This window comes from Sinocyclocheilus rhinocerous, unplaced genomic scaffold, assembly GCF_001515625.1.
Source record: "Sinocyclocheilus rhinocerous isolate Xijiao unplaced genomic scaffold, SAMN03320098_v1.1 scaffold2161, whole genome shotgun sequence".
NCBI lineage: Eukaryota > Metazoa > Chordata > Actinopteri > Cypriniformes > Cyprinidae > Sinocyclocheilus > Sinocyclocheilus rhinocerous.
In genome coordinates, this window is record NW_015648277.1 from 151,072 (window position 1) to 175,452 (window position 24,381).

Below are 24,381 nucleotides of genomic sequence, written 5' to 3' on the forward strand. Positions count from 1 at the left end.
GGGCCTGTACATGTGCCTTCTTGAGCAGGGGGACCTTGCGGGCACTGCAGGATTTCAGTCCATTGTGGCGTAGTGTGTTACCAATGTTTTGCTTGGTGACTGTGGTCCCAACTGCCTTAAGATCATTAAGAAGCTCCTCCCGTGTAGTTCGGGGCTGATCCCTTACCTTTCTCATGATCATCCTTACTCCATGAGGCGAGATCTTGCACGGAGCTCCAGACCGAGGCCGATTGATGGTTGTTTTGAAATGCAAATCAGTTTCTAACCTTTATATAATGTGTTTTTTCTGGATTTTTTGGTTGATATTCTGTCTCTATCCGTTAAAATAAACCTACCATAAAAATTACAGTCATTTTATAATTTCTTTGTAAGTGGGCAAACTTACAAAATCAGCAGGGGATCAAATAAATATTTTCCCCACTGTAATTTCCTAACCGTGATGGCTGTATTAATGGACTGCAACCAAAACTGTACCTTCAGTTTTGGTAGACGTTTAATGGTCTTCAGTGGTCGCAAGACTCGCAACACCCTCAGGGACTTGATGGTGCTGATGTCTTTGCCCTTGGTTCCTCTACACAAGTCAAAATAAGCAAATGGTCAATAAATACAGGATCAAACATGCTGTAGACAGCCTTCATCAAAGTATTCATACATATCCAGACAAAACACATGAGAATGTGAGTAAACATGATTTAAATGTTTCCATCTGTTTAAATGTCAATAATGAGACACTAGACTAAACATACTCACCTTTTTATAGACAAACTAAATAAACACCAAGAGCTAATTCTCTGATAAATTAGCATTGTTTAGTGTCATAGCTTGAAAATGCTCCAACAATGGTTCAATGTTATTTTACAAAAGCACATGCTTTGATGACAGACTATGAAATACATACAGTATCTCACAGAAGTGAGTACACCCCTCACATTATTGCATGCAGGTAAAATAGTTAATATCTATGTAGTTAATATGCTCCATCAGAACTGTTAGCCTGTTATTGAATGATACTTTAGTATTAGCACTCTTCATGCATAAAATAAGAAAGGATACATGAATTAAACCCAAAAGCTGCTGTGCATCAGATTCTAAAACAACAACACGCCACCAATGATAACAAAGAAACCCGCCCTATAAAAGGGCACTGTTTCTTTACAGGAACCAATGCCGTTTTGTTTTTAAGTCTTTATCAAGCTGACATGCTTCAAATGTGTCACCTTGATGAGCTGACTGCATAGATTTGAATACAGTGCATGTATTCATTAAACACAGAGCTAACAGCAAGAAAAGAAAAAGAACAGCTAAATAAAATGTAATTCAAGTTATTTCACCCTTAAAGAAAAGAGCAGTCCTCAGCGGAAATCAGTCATGCTTCAGCTCCTAAATGCTCAAATCATAACCGCCAAGCTTACAATGTCATTTAATGAAGTAACTGCAAGGACAAGCATAGTCAATAACTGAATCATGAGGAAGTACTCCATGGTCATATGAAATAACTGAAGCCCTTCGCATTATATCTAATGCAGGCAAAGAGCAAACAGAATCATATTATTTGTGAGACATCACATTCATTCAAATAACCTTCACTGAGCCCCTATTTTGATGCAGGGCATGTGTTTTGTCAGATGTCTGACAAAATTAAGTGCAGATAAATGACTATTTCTGTAATAATTAATTCTCCCACTTATCATATGTTACATTACAACTAATTATTACACGGCTCTCTGGAATATTTCATTCTGATTGGTCAATCGCAGCATTCAGAGGCCAGATTTTCCATACCGCCACCCATGGCAGCGGCAACGCTGTTTATAAAACTGGCTCATCTTCTACGCCTCTCATATTACACTGCCTGCAAACGCAACTGATGCCATCTTGCATCTCAATTATTCACTGTAGTAAAAATTACTCTGGAGGACTTCCGTATACTGTTAATATTACTGTAAAATTGGTATAGTGTTTGTCTCGAAGCTCGGCGGATTGCTTTGTACATTGTAATGGATTATGCCATTTTAATTCTTCCTCTTAAAGGTGGTTTTATACATGTAAAATAATTTCAGCTCAAATATTTCATGTTTTTATTTATTTGGTGTCGTGAGTAGCCGTGTAATAAGGGGGATAATGTACAGTAAGCCGGTCATTATCATTTGTATTAGTTTGCAGGTACCATTTAGTTCTTCCAGTGCAGCAATGGAAGAGAGAACAACAGAATATCTGAGGTCATATCGCATCTCATTTATTCACGGTTTCTTACTTCGATAATGCGTTGATATAAACAAGGTTTTGGCAGGTATATGATTGGTGCTGACAGATGAACCAGCAGAAAGTAACTTATTATTGTAAATTATTGTAAAAATGCTTACAATATAAAAATCCCCAAGCAGTGATTCCCCTCCATTGCACATAGACATATTTCAAAAGAAATTACCTACAACTACAACAGACCTTTCCATGTGCAAGAGCAAGTTGTAGTACATTTGCAGATTTCTAGCATTTACATTAAGCAAAGGCTCAACGTCACCCCTAGAAAGTGCCAACGTCTACTCACACATGCACAGTTCATACATGATTCTATAAATCCAATAAACACCAATCTAACAGCCAATCAGCAGAGACCTTACAGCATGGTCAGCATGGTGAAGTTACTCCTTTGGCCCAATCTTAGGGCTCAACAAGGTCATGCAACTCCACCCATGCTCCCTGATGCACATTAGTCTAGCATGCATTTACTGTACAGGGCCTGATGTTTATTCCCCAAACCCACTGCAAACTATAAAGAGCCTCAATAACGTCCTACTGGACTCCATGATAACTTTCACAGGACCCCAGATAACAATTGTGGTGGAGAAATACTGTTCCGCATCAATACATCACCAATCAAAAATCATTTAGAGTTTCTGATGAAAGCCATCAGTGTTATTGTAGAGGCTCCAACCCTGTACAGATACTCTCACTCTACTAATATGTAGTGACAGTAAAGGACATTATCCCAGTAAGCCCAGGACAATGAGGAATAGAGAAGATTTATCAAGGAGAAAAAAGAATATCGGGGGTTCCCCACCTGTTTACGCTTTGAAGTGATCTAATGAATGAGAAGAACACAAAGCAAAAGGCAAAACATTATGACATGCTGAGAACAGAAAGTACCTCTGCACTAATAGTAAACCACATCATCTTTTCAGAACATTGCACATAGCATTTCAATGAGAATGAAAAAGACTTGTATGAGCACCATCACGTTCTTTTGTGAGGCTGAAACACAAGGCATGATGACTTTGATGACTGTATGCAGGAGAAACAGGAAATTGCAGGACTTTTTTTAGGCAAATGTTTTGGAAACTGACAAAAAGGAGGAAGAGGCTTTGTATGGTGGGTGAAACCGACACTTCCAACTGCCATTCATTTCTTTTAAGGATGTAACAGAATGACAGCTTCTTTTGCTGGAGTCTGTAGAGACGGCTGGAGGAGAGATGAAGGGTACACTTGACAGAGAGGGAACATCTGAAGGTGGATCTGAAAACCAGCACAATCAAGATCTGGAGCGAATACCAAGACATGCCAATCTAGGAAAGTGATGGTGGAGCCGTAGATCAGTCCTGATCTGATTCATATCACACTTATGAACCTTGAGCATGGTTGAAAGATGCCAGCAAATGGTTATAAACCTAAACTGTATAGTATTACTGTTGTACTTTATTGTACAACTGTTTCGGTCCGCGGCATATGGGCAAAATGTTATATCTAGGGATGCATAATATCTTTGTATCAGATCATTTATAGGCTCATAGTCAAATTTTTTAATTTATCAGTAGGTATAGCATATATATCAGCTAATAAACAGGTTATATCAACCTTTGAGATGTCTTCGCTCAAATGATCAGCTGTGTCTGACGGTTTCTTGATTGCACCTGAAATGTAAATAGGAGCTTTTTCAATGGCAGCTCCTAAACTCTGGAACAAGCTTCGGTTGTCATAAAACATCTCCCACCTTAGGGGCACTTCAGAGGGCTTTAAAAACTCATTTATTTTCCTTAGCTTTTAATAATGTATTGTAAATTGTATGAATTTTTGTTGTTTTTTGGGCTTTATTTATGTGATTACTTTTATGTCCAGCACTTTGGTGGAACATTGTGGTTTTTGAAAGTGCACTAGAAATTTAGTTGAGTTGATATTGGATATATAATTTTTCATGCTCATTTCTCATATTTTAACATTTAGATTACCTTTGCCGTCATCTAACAATCAAGTTAATCTTTAAAAATTATTTTTTTTAATAACAGCTAAATGAAAGTGAGCTTGAAAAGATACCTAAAAAAAACTCTAAATGAATAACATTATGCCTAAAAAAATCTCAAAATGAATATCCATTTTTCATTCATTATACTGTTCATTTTTTTATGTTTTGTATTTAATTTATTTAGTCATTATAGAATTTTAATATCAGTGCATGCATAGTTTTAACTGTCTTTTATGTTTATGCACTTTTAAAGACTTGGCCAATCGCAGCAGTCACATTTGCAGTGCATCACATGCTCTCGTGAATCCGAAAACATGCAGAAAGATGAGCATGTACAGGAAATACGTTCGTGTTCTCATGCCCGATCCAACAAAAATGGAGCACGGATGTGATGTTTCAAGTGAACAATGGTGCAATCACTGGCCAAAAAAAGCCCGACCTGCCCTGATATGCCACTCCAACACAACTGAACAGGTCATTTTTTATATGATATGACACATGCACTGATCATCCTGTCTGAGGTCAATGTGGGGATCGCCCAGGATGCTCCATATTCAGTAAGCACTGAAGATCTACTGAGAATGGTAGTAATGTTTCAAGGAAATGAAACAGATCAATAGTGTCTGCCCTCCATGACAACAGAGAATTAAATGACATGGAGAAGAAGATCAAGCTCACTGGCTGCAAATGTGTGAGTGATGCTAAATGATGGATTATGGAGAGGCTGAAACACTGCAGAAGATCACATGCTTCAACACGTGCCTATGGGCTAAGCATTATTTGACTCAAACAGAGACAGGCAAGAAGACAAACAGTGAAAGAGAGAGAGAGAGAGACAGAGACAGAAACAAAGACACAGAGAGAGTTAAGGCATTACCCCATGAAGCTCCTTCAAGTGATTCCAGGCAGAAACAGAGGAAGAGAGGAAAGTCAGTGACAGCACATCAATAAACTCACATTTAACACGTTTTTGACATGACAACACAGCAACAAACATAAAAACAAACAGGAAGTAGGACAGATTAGTCAGTACAGCTCAGAGACCCCTTCATTCTGAGATACCCTTGTTATTCCGAAGCAGTATTGCACCCACTCTCTGTTCAGTTTGCCTTACTCATTGATAATTACTTGTGACATGGCAGGAAACCATCCCCTTTGCACTGATCTTTTAGGTAAAGTTGGCTAACCAAGAAAGTCTTGGTGGTTAAATTTGTTAAGAAGCCTAATGGGGACACCAGAGCACCAGCAGTGTAACTAGTCACATGTAATGGAATTACGTAATTTAATTACAAAATAAAAGTAACTGTAATCAGTTACAGTTACTGAGAAAAAAATGTGTAATTAAATTACAGATACTTATGAAAATGTTAAGGATTACAAAGGTTTTTTTTTTTAAACACACTCCCACATACAGATTTGATTGATTTTTTTTTCATAAATTGCAGTAAGTGCTCTAAAATATGAAACACCAATGTTTCAGGAGCTTATAACAGGATGCCCATTTTCCACAAGTTGGTATGATTCTTTAGGGTCTTCTTGAAATGGTCTCAGTGGTCGTGTAAAACAACACCCTTTTACCTTGTCAAAAACAGTTCTGTTCACAGCGACTCGTTTCGGTGCATATGTCATTACATGATAATGAGCTCTGCTCACCCCGGCCCGCAAATAAGGCGATTCGCAAATAATCATAAAAAAAATAAAAAGTGTGAGACTTACTACTTCTGGAGGTGCAGCTGGATCATGAACAATGGGTACTGATCCATCCTTGCTTTTTAACTTTTTAACAAAGTGTGCCTTGAATTGTCCCTCATTCAGAAAGCAGTCTGGGGTAAATTATTTGCGCAGACATAAACAAATTTAGGTGTATTCGTTGGCGCATTACCATCAAAATCAAAAGCTAATACACTGCGTCCTCAGTGGCTCTGATGTCTGGAGAAAATTAGGACTCTTATATTCTTCTACATCTAACAATAAAACACCTGCATTGCTAACAAGACATTGTTGTCGCTACAGCTGCTCAAGCACGGAGAAAATGACGGACTTCGTACAACTGGCTAAGGGTGGAAATATGCTAATATGGGACAGTACGTCAACAGTCGTGGAAGGGGTCTGAGCAATATGACATCATATTGGCTTGATAACTGTTTAGGTTTTTGGGGGATTCAAAAAAAGGAGTGAATGGATTTTTATCATTGTAGGGTGGTTGTGTCTACGCACTACTAAGACACATTTATATGCAAATGAAGATATTTTGCATCCAATGTCTCCTTTAAAATTTAAATATTATAATCTTAATTCAAGTGATGAAGGATTTTGAAAGTCTGACAGTAATCAGTGCTCAGTACTACTGTTAGGTTAATCCTGCCTGATTTACATGCTTGAAAATGATTAACAGTTTAAAACATTATAAATTTAGAAAAGTAATCAAAAAGTAATCAAATGTAATCAGTTACATTACTTTAATAAAGTAATTGAAAAGTACTTATTACATTTTAAGTAGGGTAACTTGTAATCTGTATTAGATTTTCAAAGTAACCTTCCCAACACTGAACATCAGTATCTCATTCCAGGGATCTGCATCCAAAACACTGCAATGCTGGTCTTGTCAACGGGGTAATTAAATCACAAAATTAAATGCACCCCAGACCCAAATATATATATATATGTACATGAATATACTGTAATGTATATTACGTGCAGTTGCAATTTTAATTGAAAGAAAGAAAGAAAGAAAGCAAGAAAGAAAGAAACGCGTCAGGCAGTGGAGGGGTAGGTGCATCATGTGAAGTCAAAATTGCAACTGATTTCATAATACAATATACTGTAGCACCAGAACCATAACAATTAAAACTCTTAACATTACTGCTCCTTTCTATTTTCTGTTGTGTTTCTAAAAGCAGGTAATAGCATTTCATCAATACTAAAGTGTTGCAATGGCCCATCCATTACAGCACAGGAGATGCAAACAGCTGATCTTATCAGACAACTCCTTTATTAGCTCCTTCACACACACACACACACACACACTCATTTTGAGACCGCATGCAATAAAGTGGTGTCAACTGACCCACACCTCTGAGAGAGGGACAGGAAGGAAATTACAGATCAGTGGGAGTTTGCAGCTTTGAATGTGTACAACAAAGACAAAGATACTCTTGTCATGCAGTGGGAACGAGTGTAAAGTAAAACCTTTTAAAAAGAATAAGAGTATACGGGCAAGAACTTGGACTAAAAGGTGTCTCAAATTACTCTGTATTTTGTAGCCAAGATCAATGATAAACTTCAAACACGCGTAAGTAAAAGAGTCAATTAAGAGTTTTCTGATTTATGGGAGTTTAGGCAGGTGTTTGTAAATTAAAGGCAACTTACGAGAATGCGAATGCCACCAGTGCACCACTGACCACAACGAAGTCCAGAATGTTCCACAGATCTCTGAAGTAGGAACCAGGATGCAGCAATAAACCTAAATCCACCATCTTTTCAAAGGAGAAACATAAATATTAAAGATTACTTAGGTTGAAACCTTGACACCATCACTACAGCCATCAAAGCACCATTTCTGTAACAAATTCACTGCCTTTACAATAAATTTCAAGACAATTACTGACAGACTTTATATCATTCGCTGAGCAATGTTCCCATTATTATACAGAATCCTAACAGTAGGAGTCTTTTATTGTGAGGAATAGGACAGTTTTGTCAAATAAAATATTATAGAAATTCAGCCGATTTATTTGTTGAGAATCTGTCAGTTACTGTACTGAAACTATTTATGACTACACAAGATCATGTCCTACAGTATGTGATCATAATTAGACCAACTAGTTGACTAGTTGTTCAGACAAACCACTGACTAGTCGTTTATGAAAATGCATACAGTAGTTGTGCACTGTTACCAAATAGCCTTATCTCAGGTCATGAGGGGAATTCTGGATCACTTCTTCTATCAGATATCCAATTAAACAGTGTAATTTACCACAAAATTACCTTAATGACCATCTCAAATGTGAAGACACCAGTGAAGACATAGTCTAAATACTTCAGTACCTATGAAGTGAAAGTAAAATCAGACTATTATCAGTCATTTGGGACATACAGGAAAATGAGGTCAAACTTTGACAAAATCGTACTTTGCACAGTCAGACCAGCACAGACAAAACATGAGAGACGTACATTGTTACGAGGGGCATTGGCTTGGACTGGGTCCTCCGCAGCCAGGGCTATACTGCTCATGGCAATCACCACCAGGATACACATCTCAAAGTAGCGCAGGCTCACAATGTAGTGGCACAGACGTCTCACCCTGCACACACACACACACACACAAAAAAACAACACACTATAAGAGTGAGGCTGAAGGCAATTACATAATGAAGTGTGATACCTAAACATTACTTTAAATCTACAGACAGATACATTTAAATAACCACCGATAATTAATATTTTCATGCAGGCCATAAGCAAGGTCTCAGAGTTCAATGATTAATGCAGTAATAGCGTAGATTTTAGCAGGCATGGTCAGGTCAACAAACACTCATGTGGCATTAGTATATAGTAAAATAAAAGTATTCCTATATTGTTGCACCAACGGGATCATAACAGACAGCTGCATTTGGCAATTGCCCAATAATACACAGCTTTATATGGAGGTTTATGGGATTGGATGCCTTTTAGTCTTAAAGATCTTAAAGAGCGTTTACCTTAAACACACACAATTAAACTTTACAACCATTATTAGTGACGGTTGAGACAAGTAATAACCAGAAACATTTGCAGATATAACAGCATTGGTATTTTGCCAATCACCATCTACAAATGCCGTATCTGAATACTCAAAACAAAACTCAACTGTGTTGTGGAAGCTGCTTTAAATGTATGTCACACTATGGAAAAGATCTGTCAGCACTTTCATTTCATTACGAGCAATTTTTTTAAATTACTGTAGATAACAAACTGTCTAAACATTACTTGAAAGCAAGAATATACTTGATATGCTCACTTGACTGTGCCATGCTACACCACTACTTGTTGACAAAAAAAGCATATTTCTGGAAAGCCTTTTTGAATGTGAGCTACTGTCAAGTTACCAAAAAAGAAATGTTCAGATTGCAGCTCTGACAACAGCTTTTGTTACACTGCACTGGGATAAATGTTCAAATGCACATGGTTTTGAAAACATTGGGACTCACAAATTTTCCACACACACTTACGGATTGGTTGGGCTGAAGATGAACATGGAGCTGAAGGGGAGGATTGGACGAGGGCTGCTCTGGTTCAGATCCTCCAGATTCTTCTCAGTCATGGGCATTGTCTCACTGTCTATACTGTTCACTAAGAAGAAAAACAAATGTCATGAGTGAATTTATAAACTTGTAAGCTTTTGTTAGACCAACACTGGCTTGTTGCCAGCAGCAATGTTAACACGCTTAAAAAAGTGGCACACAAATGCGAGTATAAAATGAGTGAAAAATTTGTCACAGTGACCTGATATGGCTGTATGAGAAATACTAACTGGGAATAAGGGTCGTTTCTCCAGGGGGAGACGTGACGGTCACAGGTATGTGTGTGCCCATTCCTCCAGTCTGCCCAATATTTTGTTTATTGTCCGAGTCTTCTGGTTTCTCAAGACACCATCGGTTCCCAACTGAAGGTTGATGGGGGTTTGCAACCAATGAATCTCCCCCCATGTCCGTGTGCCTACAGCAGTCAAAATGAGGTTACACATTGGCGTTTTGGTCATGAACGTCTCTGTGTTTCTGAACTAGTCTTTTAGGTGAACAAATCCATCACTGTCAATTCCATGCAGTGATTCATATTTCAGAGCATATTATTGGTTGGACCTACTGAATAAGTAGACTTTTCAATGAACGAGTTGGTGTTTTGAGTTTGGATTGACTCAGAAAGGCACTGGGAAACAAACTGACTCAGAAACAAAGTAGGACTCAAACTCGTTCATGGATGAGGATGGTTTGACTGACAACATTCTTTTTTGCATCATAGATATGTAGATACGCACATTTTATTAAATAATACGATTTGTTTCTATTCCTGGCCTAAAATATTTCCAAACAAATCTGTTGAGTAGATAAATTTGCTTATAGTACACAAAAGTCACTGGCCACTACCTACTGGGGTGTCTACTGAATGAATCAATGAACGAATCTCAATGAATCTTTTTGCTGAATGGATTAAAGTGAGTTCTTGGGACAAATCAGAATCTCCTCCACTGCTGGAATAATGTAAAAGACAAGGTCTCATAGCTACTGGAACGTAGTTCAGTTTTCTTGGGAACAAATGTGCTGTTTAATCTAATTTATCATTTTAAAAAATGGCACCTTTTCAAAAATAGTTTTACCTGTGGCTGTGTGACTTGCCCTCCTCCTGCTCTTCATTCCCTCGTTGCTCTTCTCCTTCCAATGTCGACTGAGCTTTACTGGTACGTGGTCTGTGCCGTCTCCTCCCTCCATTACCTCCATTTTCGCCCCTGGAGCACCTCTCCCCCTCCCTTGTTCCCGAATGTGAGCCATCCTTCTGCCTGGACCGCCGTTCACTCTTCCCTGCGCTGACTACTCCATTGCCCTCTCTGCTATGCCTATGAGAGTGATGGTGACGATGTTCTCTCTCCCCACCTCCCACTCCCTCGTCTACTGAGCTCTGATGGTGATGTCTGCGGCCCCCCTCTCTGTTCCGGCTCCTGTCACTCTTCCCCTCCTTACAACGTGTCCCATCGTGCTCCTTACTGCGGCTGTGATGGACGTGATGCCGGCCTTCTTTGCCATGACCTGTGTCGCCGTTTTCATTGGTCTCATTGGAGGGACGCTCCCTGTGATGGTGGTGTTTGCGTGGTGGGTGTGACTGTGGTGGCTCCATCACAGGGGGGACTCGTTTCTCCGGTGTGCCGCCCTCCCCTTGCAAGTCCTGGGGTTTGTCCCAGCCTCTGTGGGGACTGATGGGACCATCACAATGAGGTTCCACCACCAGAGGCCGGTCCAGGTGGGTTTTCATGTCAGGGCGGAGGTGAAGGTTGGAGGTCAGCCGGGGGTTGAGCTCCTCTTGGTACAACGTCTCGCTGCTGGCCAGAATGTGCTTACGAATCTGCGTGGTGCGCTGCTCCCACACGGACATCATCTTTAGAGAACGCTGCTGTTCTTTACTAGTGAAGAGAAGATTTAAGGAAACAAATGTGTAAGCCTCGGACAGATTCAATTAAATAAAACAATTAGGCATGATGTTGACGTTAGTCTCCATCCATGTCGAGAGCCCCTTTCAAGATGGTGATTGCCTGTTTGCATTCTTTAAAAAATCCTTACTGATTTGAAAACTGAGCTTCATTTTGGACGGCTGAAGTTCACACAAATTAACAGTTTTGAAGTCAAGACCAGAAGAGGGTTGAGTTTGAGTCAAGACCGAGACACAAAGAAGACTCAAGACATGAGAACCAAGACCAAGACCTTTATCTTGTCATGAACTCTGGAGCATGTGAACTCAGTCTTGACTCTGATTCAGTTTTACTTCTAGTTTGGGTCTCGATTCAGATATGAATGAGCTGGTCTCGACTACAACATTGCAAGTTTATATTAAATAATTTACATTTTAGACATAATATGGATGGTTATTTTGCCTGTTTTTGCTCTGCTAACTAAAATAGCTCTAAACAAAGCCAAAAGCAGGATCTGTCTAACACTGAACACAGTGGAGAGCTACAAACAGTAAAAAGTCCCAGTGCTGCTGGACTAAATGTCAGTGCTCTTGGAATGGCGTTACTTCAAGCAGATTTGAGGACTGGAACTAATCAATGCGTAAATAAAAAGAAGGTCTTTATGGATGCCAGATTACAAAGTTTAGTTATGGGCATGCTTTACTCATCCTGCAAACGTTTGTGAACAATGGTTTAGGTCATGAAGTTTAACCATGCATCCTATACCTTAAATGTAGGGCATTTAGAGGGCTAATGACTTCATATCTATTGCTCCCTTATAAGCAATAGTTCACGCAAAAAAGAAATTCTGTCATTGTTTAATCACACCTCATGTCATTCGGATTTAGAACGACATGAGCGTGAACAAATGATGACAGAAGTCTCCTATATTTGTCCTCTTCTGGGTAATGTCATCTTATACCTTATTTTTTATCCAGTTAGTTAGCATTAAGAGAACATGAATCAAGACAGTTATTGCTGTAAAGAAAAGACAAGGAAAAGCTTCAGCTTGGGAAAAGTAACACGTCTACACTTCTCTCTTCTCCACATCACTTTATTCTGGGCACACCTCTAGCAGGCAGGCCGTGTTCCAGGGAGTGATGAGTGAACTACAGCAATGTGTAGACAGGTGATGGGAAAGAGAACACTCTCTGAGGCTGGGAGGGAGCTGAGAGACTGATTTTCAGACACTATTTACAGCTAAAGCACTAACAGGGCCTTGTGGTGTGAAACAGTCCTGAGGTCAGACTGTACCTCTTGTGGACAAGCAGGACGAGGTGGTGCAAACTCTCTGGTTTTACTGTATGACAGGACCTCAAGGTGTGATCTGCATTTCCCATTTGTGTTTATTTGACTTTTGGCCATGTTAATAATCATAGATAGCAGAGAGGGCCCTGAAAACTTGCATGAGCACTACAGCTCACTGAGTCAGATTATATGTACTAATCATTATCACAGTTCCAATATTTCCCCTTTTCTATTAAATATTAACATACTTAGCAAAAATAAAGACTGTGGATGTTCTCAATGTGCAGTACTATAAAGCTGCTGTAAACAGTGTTAGCAGTATTGATAACTTTGGCTTAGCTAATTTTCTCTGGCTAATAAAAACTATTCACATCTTCATCAAACTCTACATTTTAAGCGTGGTATTGACCAAAACTTGCTTACAACAGCTTTAAAGTACAAAGAGTGAAATGTAGTTGATGAACAACTTTTTTTTAAAGCTGTCCAAGGGTTAAAAATGAAATCATGGGTTAACGTTGACATATATATATATGAATGAGGTGCAAGATTCTGAAATGTCCAATACTGTACACATTGTCAAACACTATGAGGTGCGTCAAGGATGAGCATTTGTCTTTTGTTATACAGATGAGCAAAATACGTCCATTCATGTACCGAAGCAGTAGTCATGCCCTATGTAGTACCATTACCTCAAGTAGTGATGTGCAGGGGAGCAGACATAACTCCTAAAACACATACAGCACACATTGAAATACACATATACACACGGACACGCTAAGAGCCCCCACAGTGCCACAGAAAACAGGTTAGAAGACAAACATTTGACAAGAAAACCAGTAAGGAATAAATATGTACAGTATAAAAGACAGACAGTGGAAAAGTAATGGTGGAAAAATGAAAGAATGTACAAAACAGTAGAAAGAGATGAGATGATGGCAGACTTATCCAGACTCTCTACAACCCTTAAATCTTCAGTACTGCTCAGAGCCTCAAACTGAAACATTAGAGGAATATTTCACAAAAAAAATGACAATTCTGTCATCATTCACTCACCCTTATGTAGTTCCAAACCCATATGACTTTTCTTCTGTGAAATACAATCATTTAATAGTCACTCTTTTAAATATAAATTAAAATCAATGAGGAATAAGGATAACAAGCCCCAAAATTAACCATAAAAGTATAATAAAAGCATTTCATATGTCTTGTGTGCTACATTTCAAATCTTCTGAAGCCATACAGCAGATAGACGTTTAAATGTTATTGACTGAAAATCTTTATATTGTCAGTTCATTAGAGTTCATCAGAGAAGTAGTGATGTCCCATTTGTGAATGAATCCTTCAGACTGGTTTTGTGAACTAGAACAATCAATTCATTAAAAAGATTTGAATCAAAAGACTGATTAATTCACAGATTGTACTCATCTCAAAACTAACAATTTGCAGTTAACAGTTCCTGTGAAGATAAATGTATTATTAAATAATCATAACAATTTATAAAATAATGAAATACACCTTTTATTGTGTATTTTTACTTCACATTAGCAATTTTCTAATGCTTTTTTGTCTTGTAACAGCCCTAGTCCTCATTCACTTTTATTATTTGAAAATGAGAGGATATTCTTCAAACATTCACCTTCTTTGTTCCATTAAAAAGGTCAGTCGTACGGGTTTGGAATTATATGACGGTCAGTAAATGATGAAAAACTTTTTGTTTTTGGGTAATCTGTTCCGTTACATCACCAAAAATGAATAAAAAAAATCTATTACTAGCTTGAGTACAAATGTCTTTTAACTTTTATCTTCTCAAAAGTTTGACAATGAGCCAAGTTCTGTTTCTAATTTCTGTTTAATTAAGAGTATAGTACTGGATTCCTGAGTTCACCTGCCTGTATGTGTAAGAGAGAGCATATGTGTGTGTGTGTGTGCGTGTGTGTGTGTGTGTCTACGCTCTCGCAGTGGGCTCGTCTGACAGGAGTGCTGACTCATTAGACACTAACAGTAGCAGAAGCTCTAGTAGTGATGCTCACTGGGAAACAGACGGCCGATTCTCAGAACACGGCTCAATGCCAGCGGCAGCCAATGAGCCCAGCGAACAGTTAATCTAGAGTTTCCAGAAACTTTCCTGACCTGCTCGCTTAAGAAACGTGCCAAACATAACATTAGAAAAGAAAGTACAGTAAGTATATACAGTAATCCACTGATGCAGTTGCATTTCACTGAAGCAGATTAATACTGATAGTTTACCTCAAGTCTACACTTACACTTTTTCAGAAACACCTTATAATTGCTTTCATTAAGTCTGAGAAAAAAAATCAACAATATCAGTAGCTCATGAAGATTTTAATATTAATATAAGCATATATGTGCATATGTTCCCATTAAAATGGTAACTGATTTTTGTCCACTACAAACTACATGATCACGATAACAATTTAAATTAAAGGTTTATTTGAAGAAAATTTTCTGAACATTTACTTGTATAAAAACTTCTAAATCATTTAAAATTATAACTATAATATTTTTTAATCCAAAAACTCAATGTAGTCTCATATTTGTTAACTAATGATTTGTAAAACATTACATGTTGTTACAGAATCATTAAAGAATGGTATGAAAGCTATTATAAATGTTACCCTTCGCCGATTTTACTCTTTATGGTTTTCCTCTCATGACCCATGTATAATATTTCATCAGTTAAACTGCAAGATTCACTTTGAACGACTCTAGTCAGCAAGACTAGTTTGGCTGTCTGGCATCATGCAAGAGCAGTGTGCTGGGACAGAGGAGGAGAGGAGATTTGAACAGAGAGTAAATGAACTCACGGTGAATGAGAGCTGGAGTTGGAGGAGCTGCATGAAAGAGCACCAGGATTTGGCCTTATAAAACTGCATATGCCAAAAACAAAAACCATGAGAGGGGAAAGAAATAGTTTGGTGGGGGCGGAGTCAGTGTCAGGGACTGCAGCTGTCAATCACTCTGACTCTAACTCCACCCAACTCAATGGGAAGTACATATCAACAATAGTGTGAATTCAAAACAGAATTTAAAACAAAACAGGTGAGAAGGCATCACAGTATTAGGAAAGACAGTCAAATTCCAAGTGCATTAAAATGAATTAAATTAATTGAATTATATTACACTAAATTAGTCATTATATTGTTCTATTAAATAATTTAAAGGGGTCATATGATGCGATTTCAAGTTTTCCTTTCTCTTTGGAGTGTTACAAGCTGATTGTGCATAGATAAGATCCCTGAAGTTGCAAAGACTAAAGTCTCAAAAATCAAAAAAAGGGATATTCTTTATCAAAGTTAAGACTCTGCCACGCCCCCCTAAAACGGCTCATTCTAACACGCCCCCACATATCTACCCCACTATGTGGAAATATTTGCATAATCCCGCCGCAAATGTGCACGCAAAGAAAGAAGGCATGGTGTCAGTAACGACTTTTTGAACACTGGAAAAATGTCTTTCATAATGAAAAATTACAAATAAATAAATAAATAACTATGTCAACTCAATATAAATATTACAAAAATCAAAAAAATACATATCCAGGGCCGTAACCACAATTGACATTGAAATGACCGTTACCCCAATATTCAGAATTGTCGGTGATCAAATATGACGGTTGGATTTTAATTCTTAAGTGGATTTGATTCATTGGATTGCCACAATAACCGTCTTTAGCAAAAGTAAAACAGCCAATTTAGGTTAAAATGCACACAAGTAAATCAGATTTTGATGGCATGATTCATTTGATTCATCATTCATTGGCTAAATGTATTTTCTACTGTACTGTACTTAGAAACAAATCATATCAAACAGACTGACTTTTCAGTTGGCCTCAGCGGGATAGCATTAAAAATCCATAGATTTCCACACAGCCTGGCGGAATCAAGCATACATGTCATTTAAAGACAACCAATTATGAGTGCAAGACCATCTGCAAAGAGAACAGACTCAAAGAGTCCTACAGAGACATACTAAGGACCAAATAAAAGTGGCAACAGTAAAATAAAACAACCAACACCAAGAAATGTGCTTACAGAGACAAACAGAAATATGTTTCTTGGGACACATAAAAAAAAGCAATGAGAGGACATGATGGGGTGATGAATAGGTGTTTTGGAGGGTTAGTGAAAGGGGAGGGCAGTACCCTGACTTCAGGTTTAATGCCCCTTGACTTACGCTGTGATGGAAATGTTAGCGGCCGACATGGGGCTGACCTCCTTTACCTCCTTGGCTTTCTGCAGAGCCAGTTTCTTACTGATGGCCTCCTCCTGCTCCTCCTCATCCTGAGAGAGGAGCAAGACAGAAAAACAGAGAATGACAGACAAGTAAAAGTTGCATCTAATGGCAAGCACCACTAGCATCAACAAATCAAGACAGTGATGTCCCAGAAGCCTTATGGCCCTATACTGTTGGTACCGGCTTCACGTAAGGCTGTAAATCCCACAACGGACTGAAAGCTTCATTACCTTGAGTTATTGACCAGGGCAAACATCAGTCAGATCAAAAGAGCCCTTACAGACAGTCTTATGAAACTAATAAAAGCTGTCAGTGCATGGCGATAGGATCACACATTCGGTGTACACAACATGTGAGACTCATGTGGTGTGTGTGCAGGTACTGTACGGATGGCTGTGACAGTGACTAGTATTGGCCATGTATGTACATGTGGCCATATCTACAGCCTTGAACTGAAAAGTTTTGTTTTTTTGTCTTTTTGTGCAGAGTCACTTTTTAAGTGCACTTTTGTAATCTGTTGTCACTTTATATGATAATCTTCAGTGAAATACTACTTTTCAATGGAATTTGTTCATTGTGTGGATTTCTTTTTTGTCTATGTTTTGTTAACTAAATCTATGCATCCAAAAAATGTATAATTTGCCACAAGACTTCTTCATATTTTTTGCCATATGTACAGCCTTATCATGTCCAACCAACCTTGGTGAGTTCCTGTGCATTGGCAAGATTATCAACAGCGATGGCCAAAAAGACATTGAGGAGAGTGTCTGATCAAATGTGCTTTAAGGAATTTGGGTGAAAGTGAATCTAATCTAATAAAACTGTCAAACAAGTCAGGTTGCCAAAGTTTTTTTTATGCAATCGGTTAACACACACTGAAAGTTTGGGCTCAGTAAGATTTATTGTAAAGAAATGAATGCTTTTTTTTCCGGCACAGATTAATTAAATTGATAACATTATGTTATAAAAGATTTCAAATAAATGCTGTTCTGTTCTTCTTTTGAGCACCAAATCAGTATTAGAATTATTTCTAATCGATCATGTGACAGTGCAGACTGGAGCAATGGCTGCTGAAAATTCAGTTTTGCTATCACACAAATTATTACATTTTAAAATATATTAAAATGTATTAAAATAGACAAATAAACATATTAAGTAATTTGCATTCTTCGTGTGGTAGAATTTAATGATCAGTGAAGCTAAGGTAGTGTGAAATATCATCTACGAGTCAGTTATTTGTACAAAAAATAATGCGTAAGAAGAGCAGGTCAGCATCAAAAACAACTTTACACCTAAAATTGCATAAAGTGTGGGAGAAGTTTTTTTTTTTTTATTTACTTATTTAATTATTACGTGTTAGCATTTTCTGTGCATTCTGAAATAGAAATACAGATGTTTTTGTGGCATTAGTGAAGAATACTGTTGCAGATATCTACCTGTCTTGTGTCTTTAGTTTATACGGTACATGCAATATGCAGCACTTTATATTTTACAATGAGTATCATTACTGAAACCAACATTTGTGCATATTATTTTGTTTGCTTTACTTGAAAAATTAGGCCATTAAAAAGCTTGACAGTAATGACAGTCCTATGTTATATATAAAGGATACAGTTTCCAAACAGTGTGAGCACAATGAAGTACACGGAGCAGAACATTCCCCGGTGCACTCCTCCCTGGGATTCAATTCCATGATACATCACAGCATTCCAGTCCTCTCCTGTCAGAATCTTATGAGATAAAATACATTATGGGAAAATTGTATTTCAAATGCATATCAAATGAGAGCGTTCAGACACATATCACCAGATGGTCAATACCTGAAACACTGTCAGGATAGCAGCTGGGAATGTGTCAAAGTTGGTCGTCGGGGTCTCATCTTCAAAATTAAACCTAGAAGAGAGATGATGAGCTGTGAATCATTTTCTTGGATGAGTCTCATGTGTATGCTTAGGAGCCAGCTTTGCTCTAATTTCAAAATCGTTCATTTTTTCAATTTGTTTGCTCGCAAAGACAGCAAAAACTGTGATATTTTCTAAATAATAATGTTTCTCTTCATCTGCATATAAAAGTTCAGCTGAGCTCCTCTATGCATCTCCAGAACTAATAACAAAAAACTAATAAATATGCTTTCTTATTTCACCATTCTCTTCCATGTACACTCTCAGGGGCTCTGTAGGGGCCTCATTACTAGAGAATGTGGAGAAATGCTTAAAACGAGAGAAGAAACGTCTCACAACTAAGGGCTTGTTTACATTTTTCTGGAAAACAAACGTGATGCCTTTCTTTGCCCAACCACCATTACTCATTTTATTAGAAGAAAATAGCACAAAAACAATATAATGAGAGAAAACTGAAGTTAATGATGATTATAAACAAGTGAAATGTTGCTATATATTCTAAAATATATATATTCTATATCTAAAATTGTCTTGATTTTAGGTATGTAACTTTCGTAAAATCATATGTTGCATCATATGAAACAAAATCATACAAAGCCCCAACAATGAAATCTCATTGGTTCAAAACCCATGTAGTTGCATATTAATCATCAGATATGTTTTGATCAGCTGTGATTGTTTCATTGTGCAGCATTTTCATGTAAAGTCAGGACAAACACTATATATATATATATATATATATATATATATATATATATGAGGGTTCTACCTGGTTAGCAAACAGCATTTTATGTGTAATTTATTTCAAGTTCATATTTATTAAAAATATATATTAAACAAAGATTCTGAGTGAGAATTTTATCTGGTCTGACTATTTTCAGTAGCTCTGCTCTCTGATGTGCTTGACAGCCAAACGTATGAAACCACCTCTTTCATCCAACCCAGAAAATGACTGCATAGATCAGACAGTCAGTTTATCATGTCCATCTACAGTCTTAAATATTAATGTGCTATGGTGTTGAAATCCAGTACCAGAGAAGCACAAAAGCAATTTCTCATTTCACTAAGCACAGATCTGGAAAGCCTTCACCACCATCAGAAGGGAATAGTGTCTCCTGCAGCTCACATTGTTATGTTTCAATAACATTTTCTCATTTCGCACGGACTATTTGTTTATCTGGCACTCTTCTTATTACAGTAGATCACATGACAGCGTGTTTGCGCATCTAAGCTGATATTTCCCTCATGGGAAGCGTGTGTAGAGGCAATTTCTCTGTTGCAGCGTACGATTAATAATTCATAGAACAGAGAAATGAAAACTTGTGCCGTCTGGATCAGCTCAGTCATGTTTGTTAACATGTTGCTGAGGGGTAAATGAAACGACAGGGCTTGGAAGACTCACAGCTGCTTATGCAGAAAGGAACGTAAACAATAGGGAGGGTTTTTTTTCCACGTCAAGAGATGATTTATGCATTTTCAATCAAAAGTACAGCACAAGAACTCTGAAAAGTAAATGGCCTACATAAGCGGTTCTCAACTGGTGGGTCGAATTCCAAAAGTGGGTTGCAGGCCTGTTCTGACTGCAGGCAGTAGGGAAAAACAAACATAATAAAATTCAACTAACCATATTATTGTGCATAGTTAGGGCAACAAATTAAATAGCCTTTTTTAAGGAAGAGAAATGCTTCCTATATCTTTTGTTGACAGTATTTTGGCACAAATTCATTCGTCTCTTGGTAGAAGCCAGTTTTTAAATACATATTCACTTACAACCATGGTTTGTGCAGTACACAATTTGTTTGCACAGTAAATTATTGGCTGCTCAGAGCATGAAATCAGTTAGAATTAGGAACCAAACATTCAAACTTTCAAAACAAACACCTGTTATCTGAGCACTAACCATCAAATAAGGTTTAGGGTTATATTAATACAATCCATTGTTTAATTTTAGGTACTTTTTTTTACTTTTGCATGATAAACAATTTTGGGACTGTGTTGGCTTGTCCAGTGTAAAACCTAAAACAACATGGACTAGATGACATGTGAGTGTAACCCTCAGCCTGGTACTTACTGTCCTCCGAAGAGCTGCATTCCCAGCAGAGCAAACACTACAATGAAGAGAAACAGCAGGAACAGGAGGCTGATGATGGACTTCATTGAGTTGAGCAGAGACACCACCAGATTCCGTAACGAGTTCCAATACCTGCCGAAGCATTCCATGATAACATAGTTTAGGGAAAGGAATATAACTTGATTTGTGGTATGATACTGTATATAAATTCATAAAGTCAGACTGTTGAACTATTGAGAATTAATACACGCATCAAGTGTGTTAACACAGCCATGCCATGAATTGCAGCACTTGTTACACCTCCGGCCTATTAAATATTTTATTATTTTATTACATCGTATTTCAATGGTCAAGAGTCAATTATTCCACTTATACTATACAACAAATTTCAAAAATCAAGATTTTCTTTTCATTGTTATCCAATTTCTTGTCTAGTGTCTTTTGAAACTTCATTTGAAAAAGTCAACAAATCAGAATCAAGCATTTAACTATTGTATAAATAAATTCATGGGATAAATTAGGGGTAGGCGATATACTGGTAGACACGATTAACGGGTAGAAATTTGTCAACCGGTAGAGTTTTTGGACTATAATCTCTATTGTGGTTACATGCTCACATGACGTTGCCGTGCTATGTGATCACAAAAACGTATCATTTGCACATATTATTAAGCACTGCAGTTTAAAACTAAGTGATTTTAAGTCAAAATGCAATCAGCAGCGAAAGAGAACGCACGCATGTGAAGACAGTGCTTATAGAGCACTGGAATACTGTTATTTTTGCCACTTTGTAGGCCTTGAATGGTTAAATACACATATTTTTATGTGTCAAAATGCCCGTCTTTGCAAGTATCCTTGTAAACACAGTAGGTCTTAAGTAAAAGCCAACAGCGGAGAAAGAAAACACATGTGTAACAGTATATTGGATCCGGGCAGCTCTTAAAGTGACAGCAGTCTAATATTCCTGCTGTCTGTCACTCATGGTAATCATACAACAAAAGAGAGAAAATCTCTCACTGCTCGTGTCTAAATCACGTTTGTAAATTAAATAAGAAGAAATATATACTGTATTTCATTTATACAGTGAAGAATAAGCAGTGTTTTTTATACATTTGATTACTTTTCTTGTTTATTTGTTCTACTGTAGTTTTTTTTGTCCTATTGCTTGTAATTAGTTTCTTATTCTTATTCAATCGCTGACTGTTTACTTGTCTTCAGTGAGCTTGAGTTTTTTTGTTTGTTTGTTTTTTATTTAGGCTAGTATTAGTTTTTTTGTGATATTGACTCTGGTGAATTATGAAATATATATGGTATCAAAAATGTTGATATCATAAAGACCTTATTTAAGCAAAAATAACCATATTGTGATATATATTGTTACTGTGAAATAAATTTACTCATATCGTGATATAAGATTTTGGTCATATCGCCCACCCCTAGTATAAATATATTCATTTAGGACAATGATCTACAGAGCACCATAGATTATCTCTTACTTGGTAACCTTGAATATCCTCAGCAAACGCAGCGCTCGCAACACACTAATGCCAAAAGAGGCTCCTGGTTTTACTGCTGCCCAAATCACCTCGAAAATGCTACCTACAATCACCTAAACACACCAAAGATAGACCACAAATACACTAGGCACAATTTATATTTGAAAACAAAGCTCATTTCCAGCAATAATTTCAAAAATTATAATTATAATCGTATAATTTGTCAAATGTCTTGAAGCTGCTGTCTTTGAGGGGGCTCAGCTGGACATCAGCATTCTTCTGCTTCTTATAAGGCAGTACCTCTGGCATTAACTGGAAAAGAAACATGTACTGTTGTTGGTCCCGCATATCATTAGTATCTGACGGCATGTTACTCACCCCAAAGTCAAAGCAGTTAAATGAAGAGTGAAAGTAGGTCCTGGGCCCGAGGCCATACATCTTCAGACTCATCTCTATTAGAAACAGACCAAGGAACACAAACTCCGCCAAATCTGTATACACAAAAAAGCATTTATCAATGGACTTGGTCAGTCACATAATTTTTAAAAGGCATGCCAGTAGTGAAAGATGTAGTAACCCACTGACAAAATTATCCTCATACTCTGTTGCTTCTGTAATAGGTTTCAATGTAACATAACAGTTAATAGAGCTGAAGTATAATCATCCAGGCCATCGTGGTGGTCTTAAGGTGCCAACTCAGAGTGGTGTAGCCTTAAATCTTTTGGGGGAGCTGTCCCTGCAATAACTGTAGTGCATGTGGCCTTGAATAAAAGTATCAGCTCAATGGCAAATTAATGATTAGTAGCAGTTGGCATGCAAGCAGAGGTATATGTAGGAGGTGGGGCAATGCTCCTTTCTCATTTTTGGCACCAATCTGCTACAAGGGACTCTTTAGTATGTGGACTAAAAACTATGGGAGTTACATCCTTTACACATTAACATAGTTGAGGCATGAATTGACCTTCAGAACAGACAGCTCACCTGGCATGGATCAAAACAAGTCAACACGGCACAAATTTTTACATTTTCTATATACAGTACCGTTTAAAGGGGTCATATGATGCGATTTCATTTTTTCCTTTCTCTTTGGAGTGTTACAAGCTCTTGATGCATAAAGAAGATCTGTAAAGTTGTAAAGACTAAAGTCTCAAATCCAAAGAGATATTCTTTATAAAAGTTAAGAGTCAGCCTCACCTACCTAAAACGGCTCGTTCGAACACGCCCCCACATATCTACCTCACTATGCGGGAAGATTTGCATAACGCCGCCCAAATGTTCACGCAAAAAAAGAAGGCGTAACTTTTATTCTCGATGTTCTTTTTAGCAGCATCATATGACCCCTTTAAGAGTTTAGGGTCAAGTAAGACTTTTTTTATGTACAGCGGGTAAAATAAGTATTGAACACGTCACTATTTTTCTCAGTAAATATATTTCTAAAGGTGCTGTTGACATGAAATTTTCACCAGATGTCGGTAACAACCCAAGTAATCCATACATACAAACAAAACAAAACAAATAAATTCAGAAATTAAGTTATGTGTAATAAAATGGAATGACACAGGGAAAAGTATTGAGCACATTAAGAAAGGGAGGTGCAAAAAGGCATGGAAAGCCAATCAGTAATTAGAAAGCAATCCTGCCCCTTGTCAGTGGAAATTAATATTAGCTGGTTCAGTCCCAACACCTACCAGGATGATGAAGATGATACAAGGGTGGACATTTCAGCAAGACAACGCCAAACACAGTCTCAGTCTCAGTTGGTTTCAGAGAAAGAAAATAAAGCTGCTAGAATGGCCCAGCCATTCACCTGACTTGAATCCAATAGAAAATCAATGGAAAGAACTAAAGATCAGAGTTCATAGAAGAGGCCCACGGATCCTTCAAAATTTGAAGACTCTGTGGAAGAATGGGCCAAAATCACACCTGAGCAATGCATACGACTAGTTTCTCCATACAGGAGGCGTCTTGAAGCTGTC

General features: G+C 37.6%; 1 protein-coding gene across 1 annotated transcript in view; it reads right to left on the bottom strand.

Annotated features, from left to right (window-relative positions):
* cacna1ba (calcium channel, voltage-dependent, N type, alpha 1B subunit, a) overlaps nt 1-24,381 on the bottom strand; it is a 74,035-nt gene that overhangs the window by 34,209 nt on the left and 15,445 nt on the right. The window contains exons 6-21 of the mRNA XM_016514280.1: nt 22,784-22,896; nt 22,406-22,518; nt 20,910-21,041; nt 18,758-18,830; nt 18,550-18,667; nt 17,637-17,704; nt 16,878-16,984; nt 13,373-13,408; nt 10,593-11,390; nt 9,750-9,934; nt 9,448-9,568; nt 8,411-8,540; nt 8,225-8,284; nt 7,607-7,713; nt 3,062-3,082; nt 475-571 (exon numbers count right to left, since the gene is read on the bottom strand). Coding sequence (XP_016369766.1) covers nt 475-571; nt 3,062-3,082; nt 7,607-7,713; nt 8,225-8,284; nt 8,411-8,540; nt 9,448-9,568; nt 9,750-9,934; nt 10,593-11,390; nt 13,373-13,408; nt 16,878-16,984; nt 17,637-17,704; nt 18,550-18,667; nt 18,758-18,830; nt 20,910-21,041; nt 22,406-22,518; nt 22,784-22,896 — 2,279 coding nt within the window. The remainder of the gene's footprint in view (nt 1-474; nt 572-3,061; nt 3,083-7,606; nt 7,714-8,224; nt 8,285-8,410; nt 8,541-9,447; nt 9,569-9,749; nt 9,935-10,592; nt 11,391-13,372; nt 13,409-16,877; nt 16,985-17,636; nt 17,705-18,549; nt 18,668-18,757; nt 18,831-20,909; nt 21,042-22,405; nt 22,519-22,783; nt 22,897-24,381) is intronic.